The sequence below is a fragment of the Drosophila virilis genome, chromosome 2 (genome assembly GCF_030788295.1).
Source record: "Drosophila virilis strain 15010-1051.87 chromosome 2, Dvir_AGI_RSII-ME, whole genome shotgun sequence".
Classification (NCBI taxonomy): Eukaryota; Metazoa; Arthropoda; class Insecta; order Diptera; family Drosophilidae; genus Drosophila; species Drosophila virilis.
This window is the reverse complement of record NC_091544.1, coordinates 17,261,722-17,275,259: the sequence shown is the minus strand read 5'-3', so window position 1 is coordinate 17,275,259 and position 13,538 is coordinate 17,261,722. Positions and strand designations below refer to the sequence as shown.

The window sequence follows — 13,538 nt, the reverse complement described above, 5'->3', positions numbered from 1 at the left end:
TTATCTCAGCAAAATATTAACTATGTAATTTATTAAAATTATAAAATATTCATAAAAACTTGCACATCACTTTTGTATAATGAAATTATTCTTTAATACTTTAGTAATTATAAAATAAAATTATCACAAATGCTTATTATTTATAAAAATAAGTTTTTTCTTAATTTTGAAAATTGTGAATGTAAAGCATGGGTTAAAGAACTTTCTTAATAATTTAGTAGGAATGAAAAGAAAATAGATCTTTGACATTTTTCGGCTTGGCTTATTTTAGTTATTTGCATTTATTTTACAATCACGAAAAAGGTTTGTTAAGTTAAATTAAATTATGATCTCTTTTGTGTTTAATAAATGCTGCAAAAAATCGAAGTCCACATCAAAGGAATCATAAGATGCTGTGGAGGTGGATGCCATCGAGCCTCTCGAATCCCAACTTAATTGTTGTTCGGCAATCGGAACAGTATTGAACTGATCGATAGTTTGGAATTCCTGCAGATCAATATCGAATGGTTCAAAGGAATCATAGGAGGCGGTGGACGAGGATGCAGATGTGGCCATTGAGCTGCTCGAATTCCAGCCAAGCTGCTGATCTATCGATGGTTCAGCAATTAACTGATCGATGTGTGGAAATTCCTGCACGTCTTTCGTCTCTGTACTTCCGTCCAATAGCTCAGTGCTGAACCAACTGTTTTGCCACATGTCAACACAAGTAATCTCGGAATTTGTACTTGGTAGACGATCATTATATGGCTCAGAGAACTTATCGGCATTTAAATCGAACTGATCCTGCTCCAATATTCCATAGTTATATTGCTGGCCACACTGCTCCAATGGCTCTAGTTGTTGGCCTTCGCCAACGTATTGTAAGAGACGTTCAACGATCAGCTCATGATCGCTAAGTTGTGGCTCCGAATGATCCACGGCTTGAGCTGGAGCACAAATTAACAATCCTTTACGGATCAGCTGCCTGTTAGCCTGTTTCTTGCTTTTCATGCGTCGATTCTGGAACCAAATCTTCACTTGTCTCTCGGTTAGCTGCAGACGCTGGGCGATACCTATGCGACGTGGCCTGCCCAGATATTTATTCTCATTGAACTCTCGCTCCAGTTCCAGCAGCTGATGACTCGTGAATGCGGTGCGTGAACGCTTGCACTTGTTGGCGACTGGAGCGCAGAGGGATTCGCAAGATTGAGACTGAGTAGAGTAGACTGTAGCAGAGTTCTTCTAGAAATAACAAATATCAGAAATACATTGTAGCAGTTGTTTAGTTCATATGCAAATATGTCAAACCTACCACATAGTCGTTGTGGTCCGCAGAGGTCATCATATACGATTCACTTGTATTCATATTGTTGTACATATTGCCGAGAGTTATTTGAACTTCTGTTCTGTGACACATTTGTTTTTTAACTAGATGCAATTCCATGCCGCTGGTTTACTTTTATACCCAGCAGGTAAATATAGTCGCGAATCGGCAAACTCTTCCCGCCTGTTACCTGTACGCGGCGCCAGGTCAGCAACCAGCCGGCTGCTGCAGTTGCTGCTGCTGCGGCTGCTACGTGTCGCGTCTATTGGCGTGTCCAGTTTTTGGCTCCGGCGAGTCCTCGACACATTTGAAAGGTGGCGTGAGTCTTGATTGCGAAACGGCTGTCGTCTTTGGCGTGTGTATCTAATTATAATGCAAAATTTAATTGACTTTGGCAGACATTATAGACTCAACAGTCCGCCAAATGAAAATATATTTCAGTGGCAGACAAAATTAATCTTAGATAAAGTTAACATATATTATTATTGCTCAAAAATGTTCAATTTATATTTTATATTTTTCCAAAAAAAAAGCTAAACGAAATCTAAAAAGTTGTATTTTGATACCTGTGTTTTTGGCCAAAACTGTTTCACCAGGTACATCTTCACCCATTACCAAGATATGAAAGAGAAACAAATCGGGTTTTCCGCGGGTTTTCCAAAAGTGCTATGAATACGTCATCCTGAGCTACCTGCTAAGTTAAACTAAGACTGGCCTGAGCCCGGGCTCTTGATCTCCGCCAATAAATTTCGAGCTGTTGCCCGTTGCATGTGTTTCCTATGAGAGGAGTTTTATGGCAAGGGGCTAAGAGAAAGGGAATCGCACAGGATTATGCAAACTGACGCCAAATCTGGGCTGCAAAAATATAAGTATGTGTATAAGTATACTTATGCATACATATTGCTTATTCAAGCAAATGCAACACCTTCCGTCTCTTTTCTTTAAGATCAAACTAAGAAACTTATGAACAACATAAATGATAATTATCAATAACATAATATAATATTATGTCAAAATTACCAATAACAATGAGATGCATTTGGACATACAGAGATGATAGTAAGGATGTTCCAAATAAAATCGTGGCAACTAAAGTGATCTTAAATTTCATCAGATATTCTCATCTTTATTGATTATCTATGTATCAATTTATAAAATGAAAACAAAACCCATTTTCTTTAAAAAAAAAATAATAAAAAATAAATATCGACATTTTTTTGGATGCTAAAAGGTTACTCTAGGTTAGACGCAGAAACTTATCAGGTTATCTTAAATACCCAAATGAACCTTAAAAGTTATCATTTTATTTATTGTGTAAAATGCTCGGAGTTTATTTATTTTCCGTAATTTTCATATACACACATCGTTAACAAAGCCAATATAGACACTATTGTATGTTGGTTCATAAACTTTTGACGTCGACTGTGCAGCATAAATGAAACAAACAGCGACGCAGCGATTGCCAATAAAAACAGAATGTGAAAAAGTGTGGCAGCAGAAAAACAATGCCACCAAGATTGACAACATGATGGTTAGACAAGAAGAGGCGCTCAAAACAAAAAGAAAGACGCGCAGCGCGCAAAGCGAAATGTCAAAAATACGCAACGCTAGCGACGGAGCCAACAAAAAAAAAAAAAAGAGAAAAAGATATGGAAACTCGTCGTTGGTGCTTTCGCTGCGGCGTTGCGGCAACGGAATGTGTAAATAACAAAAAGCAAATAAATTCCGTCACAAGCAACACGTTTATAGCTGAGCGCAGTAAAAACAGCGCACCAGCTGAACTGACAGCGCAGGCGACAAAGCCACAAGGCGACAGAGCGACAAAATCCCACAAATGCCCTAGCGACCAATCAGCGTTGCGGAGACTCTGCAGCCGCTAACTGAGTTCATGTGTGTGAGTGAGTGCGGAGAGTGTGAGTGTGCCGGCGCGGCTCTTGTGCCTACCTGTGTGCGACTGGCCGAACTCCACCCCCGGCAATCGCTTTGGCCATCTCCATTGCGCATGTATACACTTACATTCAGCTCGCTCTCCGCTTATCTATAGTCGAACTGTAGAGATCTAGTGATAACAGCAACAACAAAGTTAATATATGATAAGAACGAATATGATGGAATCACAAGATATTAAGATAGTATCATATGATTAGATATTAACATATTTACAAGAGTTCTGTTCACAATGCATATTTAAAAAAAAAGTTATATATAAAGAACAGGTTTCGTTTCGTTCAGCTCAGAACTGTTTTGGCCTATTTTAATATTTTTAAGTATGTTTAATTTTAACATATAAGCCTTACATTCTTATTGCTGCATATTTTCAACTAGAGATGCACCCTGGCATGAATTAAATTAATAATAATATTTCTATTATATAGCTTGTTTTCCACTAGCCGCCTGCATACATTTTCCAATTAGAGATCACGAAAATACACAACATTTCAAACACAACACGACTTTTGCGCTCACGAGCATGCATGAGGCACATCTCTCTGGCTCAATTCAAACCACCCCAAACATTGCGCTGCGCTCTGCGACACCAACACAACACAAAGAAACGAACCACAACACACACACACACACATGCTACATGCCGATTTGGACACGCCCCCCCGATTGGTGGTTGTGGCGCTCATCTTTGAATATAGTCGTACAAAATGCTCGTTCTTGGCCACTCCTTGCGACAAGTGCGGACAAGTTTCAGTGCGTTCGGTGCTATTGGATGAAATGGTTGGTTAAGAATCGTGCCCGCACGAAGCAGCGTCGTATTGCCCAAGCCGGAGGGAGAGTTGCGAGTCTGAGTCTTTACGTGAATAACTGTTTAAAATCGAGGCGAAACACTTAGAAAATATAACTGAATTGTCTCTTGGAAATGTGCAATAAAAAATGTAGTGAATAATATTCAGTAAGAAATAAATAGGCAACAAATATTCACGGCAAAAGCCACAATTGAGGCAACAGCAACAACTGAAACCGGTTCTGCGCACCGATACGCGGCAGCAGAGCCTACGCCACAGGCCAGAAAGAGACAGCTACAGGCAGCACAGACACATAGTATGGCGCGAGTGTGTAGAAAAGTGTAACTTGTAACTACAAATTGCAGTGCAACTGTATACTGTATACTGTATACTGTATATGTCGACTGCGTGTGTATTTGCGTGTAGTGTGGCCATTGCAAGATCAGCTTCGGTTTCTTGTCGCTTTGCCAGGCCCTTTGCTCAGCGCGCAAGTAAAAACTTCAATTCGAATTGTCGTTACGCATACGCACCACTGTACCGGGTCGTCCGTCGTGCTGTGCTCCCATTGTTTTGGCACTCGCGTCGCCATGGGTGCCAAGGTGTGTAAAACTGTAGCTGGCAGCTCGACATGATGGAACTGGAACTGTCCCGCTTGGTTAAACAACAACGCTCGACACCGCCATCGGCATCGCCATCGCCAGCGCCATAGTCGCAACATCGCGTCGCGCTTGCCGCTTGCCGTTTGCCCGTGTCGCTGACAACTTTGTGCCTGCTTTGCGGGCTTATCTGACCCTGTTCGTAAAAACATCTCGAAAATACATAATAATAAACAGTACTAACAGAGATAGTACTCAATTCGCATAGTTTAAGTGTGGTGCTATTACGCGCAGCAATATATAAAAACCCGCATTGTGCACAAGTGCTAAAAATGTGAAAAACCCAAAATGGAAGCCTATTTAAACTAACCCTGCACATGGAACTGTCACAGCGAACTTCAGAAATGGTGCGTGAAAGCTCTATAATTAACAATGTATATAAACTTCTTATATTAATATTAATGCTATCAAAAAGACACATAATATTGTACTGCATCCAACATAAACCAGATGTAAGCCTGTCTTTGGCATTTACTGTATACTTCAGCAAGCATTTTGAGGTTTATTTTTTTTATTTGAATTCTTGTATACATTTATATTTAATGCAGACCTCAAATTTTTGATTTTAAATCAGCGCTAGAACTGCTCAAGCAACATTAGGAAATGTGTAAAAAACTTTGAAGTGTACTTTTCTAAATTAAAAAAATTGTTTTTATGTAAAATACACCGAAGCAAATGTTTATTTCTTAATGTATTCAGTGTATAAAAAATAATAAAAAGTTAAAAAATAAAAACAAGCAAACAATTTTCGTATTGAGTTTAACAGATCGATTTTAAAACACTAAGCGTTTATTAATATATTAGATTGTTGTCCACTTGTGTGATTAAAATGTTCTTTTAAGTGTTATTTTTTGGTCATTTTTTTACAATAAAACAAATTTTAATTAGAAGAACAAATTTCAGTTTCGCATTAAAAAACTTGCATCATTTTTATAATCAACTTTCTGTCCAAGTTTGACTGCCTACAGCAGAAATAATTTACATTAACGTACAAATAAACAGATATTAATTCTTGATAAGTTCTCATTTGTTTTTCCCGACGGTCATTTTCTTTTCCCTTTCCTTGCGGAAAGTGATTTCTCTTATTGTTTTAATAACTTAATTTGCGGTAATATTTGAAATTATTTAGAATTCTTGATTTAGTTCTACCTTCAATGTACAATTTATTTTATTATAAATATAATTTGAGGACTTTCTGCTCCATATCGATAAGCCTTCTTTATATTTGCATTTACAAATTTACAATTTATTATGCATGGAAAACACGTAAATGTGAATAAGGGCATATTACAACAATAAGAAAAAGTACATTATTTAACAATATTAATACTACAATTATTACAATAATAATACAATTATTAGGATTTTATTGCACTTTAAATATGAATTACTTTCGTATTATAACTATTGTCGGAATTTTGTGTTCGTTTCAGGTGCATAAGTAAAACGTAAACTCAAAAACTACAAGAAATAGACAAAAGAACCTTAAGAAAATTATAGTTTACAATGCAAGAGGTGTGCAGCACGTTGGACACCACCCAAATGGGCGCCCAGATCAAATCCGAGTCGCCGCTTAATCCCCTCCAGGTGCAAACCGGCCAGACGACGGTGGTGCCGGTTGTGGCCGGAGCAGGGCCACAGGGGCCGCAGGGACCGCCGCCAGCGGTGATGCTTGTCAACAAAATGGCACCGAACTGTGATAAACGAGCGGCCGACACCGCCTACTGGATGGCTTCCGAGGGGGGCTTCATCAACTCGCAGCCATCGATGGCCGAGTTCCTCAATCATTTGAGCCCCGAAAGTCCGAAAATTGGCACACCTGTTGGCGTAGGTGGTGGTGGTGTCGGTGTCGGTGGCGGATATCCGGTTGTTGGTGTCGCTGGTGTGCCACAGACACCGGATGGGATGGACTCGGTGCCCGAGTATCCCTGGATGAAAGAGAAGAAGACATCACGCAAGAGCAGCAACAACAACAATCAGGGTAAGTACCTCCAGCCACTAGCCACAAGCAACACTCCACTTACCACTTGCCAGTTGCCACTTGCCACTTGTGTACTAGCACCGGCGAGATGAAAAGCCGCAATCAGCCGCGGCCGTAACTGGAAAATGCAAAACTCTCATTAATCAAGAAATCAGTGCAATTTAGTTAGCATCGAATGGCGCCGCAGTCGCAGTTCAGTCCCCGGCACAGTCCCATTCTCAGTTCCAGTTACATATGTTATATACCAGATTCCAATAAGGCAATCCCAGCTGGCCAATCTCATTTGAAGCCCACTCGATCACACGAGCACACGCAACGCGTCTCCGTCTGCGTTTCTGCTTCTCGCTCTCTGTTTCTGGGTTCGGCTCCTTTGATGGACAGCGCGCCCTGAACCGGGCCCAGAGCCGGGCGAGCATACAGCGCAACGGTGCGGCAAAGATCTGTTATTTGCGATCATTTGTAACAATTTTCGAGAGTGGCCCGACGTCGATTCGTCAGTGCGACTGATGAATTCAGCTCGAAGACGACGTCGAAGTTGGGCGCGTTTCTTTTTATTTAAGTTTTTTTTATTTTCTTACCCAATGTGTCGATTTCATTTGTGCAGCAAAAACTAAAGCCAGCCTGCGACTGTGGCAGCTACATTTTAAAATAAATGAGGTATCAAGGTTGTCTGGCCATACGTTTTCCTGTCCAGGCACAGGTACAGATGCACGGTCTAGAGTACAGAGTACAGGGTCCAGCCTGGCCAGGGCCACGCATATGTTGTCTCCCTGCTCTGCTGCTTGGTTGCTCGACTGTTCTCTCTCCCCTCTGAGCGATTGCAACCTGTTATTTAGGTTCATTTGTCAAAATATTTTTCCTGTCCCCTTCTTCGATACCGGGGGCAGAGACGGCAATTGCAGGAAAACAGACGAAAGCTGGGAATGGGAACGAACAGCCAGCGAACACAACAACAGTTGCAACTTGCAGTTGCACTGCTGCGCATATATCCTCGGGAAATTTGCACCGCATTTCGCAATTGTGCAACATTTTGGGCATTATCAACAGTTGCCATTCCATTTCCATTCACTTGCCACAAAATTTCAATTAATCACAAACGGACACAAGTGGAACGTTTTTAATGGGGGTTACGTATTTAAGCGCTGCCCAGGACAGTTGCTGTAGTTCCACCTGTAAAGCACGCTGCACCTATCCAAAGAAATTAATGTATTATTCTGTTTTTAAGGTTCATGTGGGTAAATCGTTTGAATTGACACTAAGTTTATTATGCAGTCAGTTAATTTTATAATACTTTGTCAAATACAACACCTTATAGTATAATTGACCAGCTTTTATTTGCCATCAGAAGAGCCTTATCAATTTGATCCTCCAGTCAAATATTTGTCAGCCATATTAACATTCTGCTAAGGTTACTTAGTTTTGGAATTAGACACAAAATTGTATGAACAATTTGTGTATCAAACTTGAATAGTTTATTTGGAAGTTTAAAAACAAATTGCCACAAGATTTCAAGTTTTTGTTTTTCAACTTTTATTATTTACATACATCAAAAGTTGAATAAATCAATTTGTGAACAATTACAAGCCATTAACTAGCAAAAGCAAAATGCAATTACATTAAATTATCAAGCAAGCCATATGCTAAAAGCTGAGCTTAAGATGTTTAGAAACAACTCTATTAAAATAAGTGATACATGGCTCTTAAAGTGCACTTGCTTCAGCCCAAGGTTACATAGATGCAATGAGTATCTACTTTGGTACTTTACACACTTCCAACTTTAGATATATAGTTGTGTGTGTGTGTGTGTGTGTGTGCCTGACCACGACAGACTTAAACTAATACTATGCCAATTAATATCAACCACATCATCATGTTGACAAATGGGAACCACTAATCCGACAAACGTTTCAAGTGTAACCTGAAATCCAAGCACGTGCCCAGCGACACTTGCCGGGGAAACCGAATTCTCAAATTCCCCAGCGAACACCACCAGCTTATTCTTGGTGGGCGAATCCAGGAACTGCCGCCCAGTCACAATTGCTGGCCCGGACTACGAATGGATGCAGGTCCTGGCTGGGTGGCTGGGTGGCTATCCTTCTCTATGTCCGAGTGAAAGTGAGCCAATAAATAGCGTGAAGCATTCCAAGCGCCGACACTCGTACAAAATCTGTTGAAGGGTCAATACATCTTTCTCCCGCACACACACACATACACACAGAGGGCGGCAATCGACTGGGACTGTGGGACTACATGCTGTGCGATATGGATTACAAATGATGTTGTAAATGTCTGTCCGTTTGCCAAGCGGGCGGCCCATTGGACAGATGGACTGCAGGACAGACAACTGGGAACGTTGTTACGGCTCTCAGTTGAGTCGACAAATGTTCAAGTGTGTGTCTCTGTGTGTGCGTGTGTGTGTGTGTGTTTGGTTTAACAGTTTAATTTGTTAATGTTGTCAAATTAATTCCATGTCAGGTTGTAGACGTATTGAAGTGTTGGCAGTATCCCACAGCGCCAAAGATCGTTACCAGAAACAAACAAAAACAGCATAAACGCAGGCAATCTTAACTTATCATTCAGCTTGTAGAACTCATTAAATTACTTTGTCAACAGTTGTTCAACTGATCTCGAAACTAAAATTAAAATTTAAAAATAAATTTAAAAATAAAACTAAATCTTCATAATAATCCAAGATCTCGACACTTTTAATGTGAAATTTAAAACATATGTTAAGTATATTGAATACATACATACTTTAAGTTTATATCCAAAAAACATTTTTTAAATATGAAACTTCTGATTATTAATATTAAAACCTATTCATGCGGATCTTTTGGGTGTGCAATTCTTGCTTAAAGGACATTAAAACATATCTCTGCATATATTCAATTTTTTGAGCTTCTACTTTAGCTTTGCAGGCTAATTGTGAGCTTATATACATATGTGCTTATCTTAAGTTAGACGAACGTTTTAAGCGTATTTATTTTCCAAAAGGTTTAAATGGTATTTGAAAAATCATCTCATACATATCTCCCTCCCTCTCTGCCTCCTCTCGACATCTTCTTTTCGTACCAGACGGGCTTGTTGCGCTTACCGCAAATTGTTTGTTTCACATCCTGAATTTTAATGTGCCCGCAAGAAGTGTGTGTATGTGTGTGTGTGTGTGTGTGTGTGAGAGAGAGAGAGTGTGTGTGTGCTAAATGGTTGCTTTGGGTTGGAACAACGTACCCCGTTGGGCTGCTGTGCGTGTGTGTGTTGCTCGTGTGTGTGTGCGCACTCAAAAACAAATTGTTTTGTCAATTTGTGGCTGCCTCTGGCGCTCATTCACTCACATAATTGAAACAATAAAATTTCGTCTTGAATAAAGTGTTAATTAGGCGTAAAGCTTCCACTTCTAATGCACTGTGGGCAAAGTTATGATACGAGGCGTTTATGGCCTCGCAAGATGCTCAGTTCGCAAAGTATCTGCGAGATACGCGGGAGTATTTCAATATTGTAGCTGTGTATTATGGTGGGTACTCAAAACGCTGCTCGGCCTTTAATCCCAGCGCGTCGGCTATCAGTTAGCGAAACCAATAAAAAATAAACTTGACTTGTGTTCGCCCCTCTTGGACGCGGCTATTGAATTGCAATCGAAATCCATTCGTGCGCCATCTGTATAATCCACCCAACGACCATATGTTGCACCGGATTCATCCGGAGACCACGCTCTGCTGTCCGTGCCAGTTCCAGTGCCAGATCCAGTTCCTGGCTGTGGTTCGGGGGCGTCGCTGCATAAAAAATGCGTAGCGCACGACTCGAAACTTACCCCCTGCGGATTATGATTATAACAAACCATTTATCATAATATTTATGTTGATGCGTTGTACTTTTTCTCAATGAAGGTCTCCCTCTTCCTCGACGACTGGCCCTGGCCCTGGGCCTGGCCCAGGTTCTTTCGGCTAACCGTGCCCGTGCCTTTTATTAATTTTATTTATGATGAGTCATTTGCACATTTATAATTTTAACCTTTACAGTTGAATTCATTCAAAACAAACCGCGGGTAAGTGCGAAAAAGTCAATGGAGTCATTCCAAATGTATGTGTATTTGCGAATATATGTATATGTAGATCAGGCTGATATTCAAACAGATTTGTAGCTTGTGCGGGACATATGACACACGGGGTAGAGTGCAGGGAGTTTTCCAGTTTTTATGACTTCATCAACATAAACCAAGGAACATATTAAATTTGGTGCTTATATAAGCATTATAACTCAATTGCTACTCTATTTAAAACCAATACAAGCCCCGCTTAAGATCCATTCATAAAAAAAAAGCCCACAAATAGATCCGACTTTAGATCGGGTCTCATAAAACTTTAGGTTTGGCTAGTTCCATGCATGTACTTGATAGTTTACTGGTACCAATAAAAAATGAGAAATGATTTTTATTTTTAGAAAATACAATTATGTTCCACAAATCAAGCGACCTATCAAGCACCATATTAAGCCCATTTAAAAGCTTAACTTTTGTAATGGAAAATTACATTAAATTAATTGGGGCTCGTCAAATAAATTTTAAGCACTAATTATGCGTCAAACCACGAAAGGTGCTCAAAACAATTTTTGCCTGTTTTAAAGCCCCAGTCTGAGGGACTCTCCAACATCTTTCAAAGGAGCCACAGATTGGGTTAGGCCTGAGCCATTGGAAAGGTCGCTCAATTAATTGTTACGACTTTATTATGGAGATAAGTGCGCCGAGATACGGCGCCGTCTTGAGGAGACCAGGAGGCAAACAAAGGGTTCTAATTGGCAGGCCGCAGGATATGGCCAGGCAGACGTCTAAGCACAAGGCTTTCCCTTTTTTTTCCTTTTGTTTTTTTTTTTCTCTCTCTCCCAACGTGACTGTGAAAAAATCTGTTGCGATTAGTTAAGCTCGGGAAAAGTATGCTGGCGGCTGTCCAAAAGAAAAAGTCATATTTAAAAACAAATTTTGTTTACTTATTTTCCTTGGTGGCGAGCCGTTATCTGCAAACTGATTTGTCATTATTTTAAAGCACATTTTTTTTCTTGAGAATTTTGAAAAATTAATGTTTACGATACTCGTACAATTTGTTTTGCGCCCCGCCAAACACTTTTGGCCAACTGACGCATTTTTTTCAATAAAAACAAAGCTGTGAAAAATTGTGCGGCAAATGTCTCGGCCCCATTGCAAATACTTATTGCAATTGACCAAAAACAATGGGCGAAATAAACTTGAATGGGCAATTGTAACTAGAATGAGAATCATAAAAAAATATGCCAACTTTTGCTTTAATGCAAAACAAAAAATAAGTTCGATGTCAGCACGAGGAGTTGACAAGGCGTTTAATTTGACACGAAGGTTAACCTTAAATGAACTTGCCAACAAATAAAGAATATAACATAATGTTGCAAGGTGGCAACACCGCAGTGCTACCTTCTCATGTAGGAAATAAGATCTTACAAATATTAAATCGAGTTTGAGAACAAATCAGCAAACAAATTTAAACTGCTTTTTGTATATTCTTTTTGATTTATCGTAGGCAACGCATATCTTCTGAATATAAACAAAAAACTCAGTCTAATTTCGTTACAATACCATAAAACAAATACCACTGTGCGAGTTTCTCATTTAGCGCCAGCAAATTAGGAAAACAATGTGAAAAAAACTTTGACCATAGAATTAAACCACGTCCAGTATCGATTTAATTTTATTTCCGCTCATTTAGCTAAAAGCCAAAGGAGAAGAAAGACGAAACGAAAAAAAAAAACGTGAAATGAAAATATTTGTCCACGATTAAATTTTTAAAAAAGCATTTTATGAAATGACTGCACTGGCACTGGCCTCGCCTTAGAAAATTTGAATACATTACGAGTATGGGTGGTCGCATGGGCGGCAAGTGCGGTTTACTCTGGTGGAGCTGGCGGTGGTGGGTTTGGCCCCTGTGCAAATAAACTAAGGCGGCAGCAGCAATAACTGGAAGCACATCCCCATTGACATTTCCATAGCCAAACCGCTTACCCCTGGGCCAGGACGACGGCATGACAATGACACAAAAGCCGCGCACTTAATCGCCACGGATCACATTCCGTAAAAAGCGCGACGATAAAAATTTTTTACGCTCTATTCTTGTGTACTTAGTCAAATGGAAGGGACACCCCACGCTGTGGTTTTCCGCGAAAACTCACTTAGTTTGACCCGCTGTCCACATTTGAATGTCTCTGTCCACTTTCAGCTGTTCTCGTGGCCGGAGCAGCGCGTTTTGCTACCATCATCGTAAAGAAGAAAATCAAATCTGAAATTATTTTCAATTTGTACGCGATTTATTTTTATGTCTTTTTCGCGGCCCGATCTCAACAGTGTTTCGCTGTTCCTTAGTTCCACCCAGTTTAAACGATTTGTAAACATTTGAATTGGATTTTCGGCCATAAAAATTTCTTGTTAGCAGCATTGTTGAGCGTTTATCAAAGGACCCCGTCCCCAGACTCGACTACTTAAGTTGCCGGCATTAGTGGCAAGTACGGGAGTGCTCAAGTATGAGTACACCTATTTATAACCGCATATCAGGCCGTTAATCGCATTACCCACACTCGATTGCATGCGAATACAATTGTAATTTCTGGCGAAATATCTTCAGTCAGCTCTCAGCTCTCAGCTATTACCTCTCAGCAGCTGTATCTGCACTAACAACTGTAATAAGTTCATAAATTATCGGGTTTTACATAAAACGCCGCTTAGTTATCAATGAGCCACTGAACTACCGTAATTAGTGCAGGTAATGGCAAGCGGGGTGCGGAATCGGCGTGTTACGTGCAACGTAGGCGCTTGCCTCAAGACAAATGACAGCGAAAAAACTGCCATA

The 13,538-nt window shown here is 40.1% G+C and overlaps 2 protein-coding genes across 3 annotated transcripts in view; one reads left to right on the top strand and one right to left on the bottom strand.

Moving 5' to 3' along the window:
• Window positions 1-241: 241 nt before the first annotated feature.
• On the bottom strand, window positions 242-1,423 carry zen2 (zerknullt-related). The gene is made up of 2 exons (XM_002053484.3): window positions 1,292-1,423; window positions 242-1,221 (listed from the first exon to the last, which is right to left on the bottom strand). Exons 1-2 carry the CDS (start codon window positions 1,421-1,423, stop codon window positions 319-321), a joined length of 1,035 nt encoding a protein of 344 aa, XP_002053520.2. The 3' UTR covers window positions 242-318.
• A 2,514-nt stretch (window positions 1,424-3,937) lies between these two features.
• pb (homeobox proposcipedia) overlaps window positions 3,938-13,538 on the top strand; it is a 38,671-nt gene continuing 29,070 nt past the window's right edge. For both annotated transcript variants that reach the window (XM_032435532.2, XM_032435527.2), the window contains exons 1-2: window positions 3,938-5,041; window positions 6,128-6,675. In XM_032435532.2, coding sequence (XP_032291423.1) covers window positions 6,201-6,675 — 475 coding nt within the window. In that variant the 5' untranslated portion in view covers window positions 3,938-5,041; window positions 6,128-6,200. The remainder of the gene's footprint in view (window positions 5,042-6,127; window positions 6,676-13,538) is intronic.

Excerpts from the sequence above, each read along its gene's own strand:
- zen2 (XM_002053484.3), bottom strand. The coding sequence starts at position 1,423 with ATGGAATTGCATCTAGTTAAAAAACAAATGTGTCACAGAACAGAAGTT. Across the intron at positions 1,222-1,291 it reads CGGACCACAACGACTATGTG|AAGAACTCTGCTACAGTCTA; the intron begins GTAGGTTTGACA and ends TGTTATTTCTAG.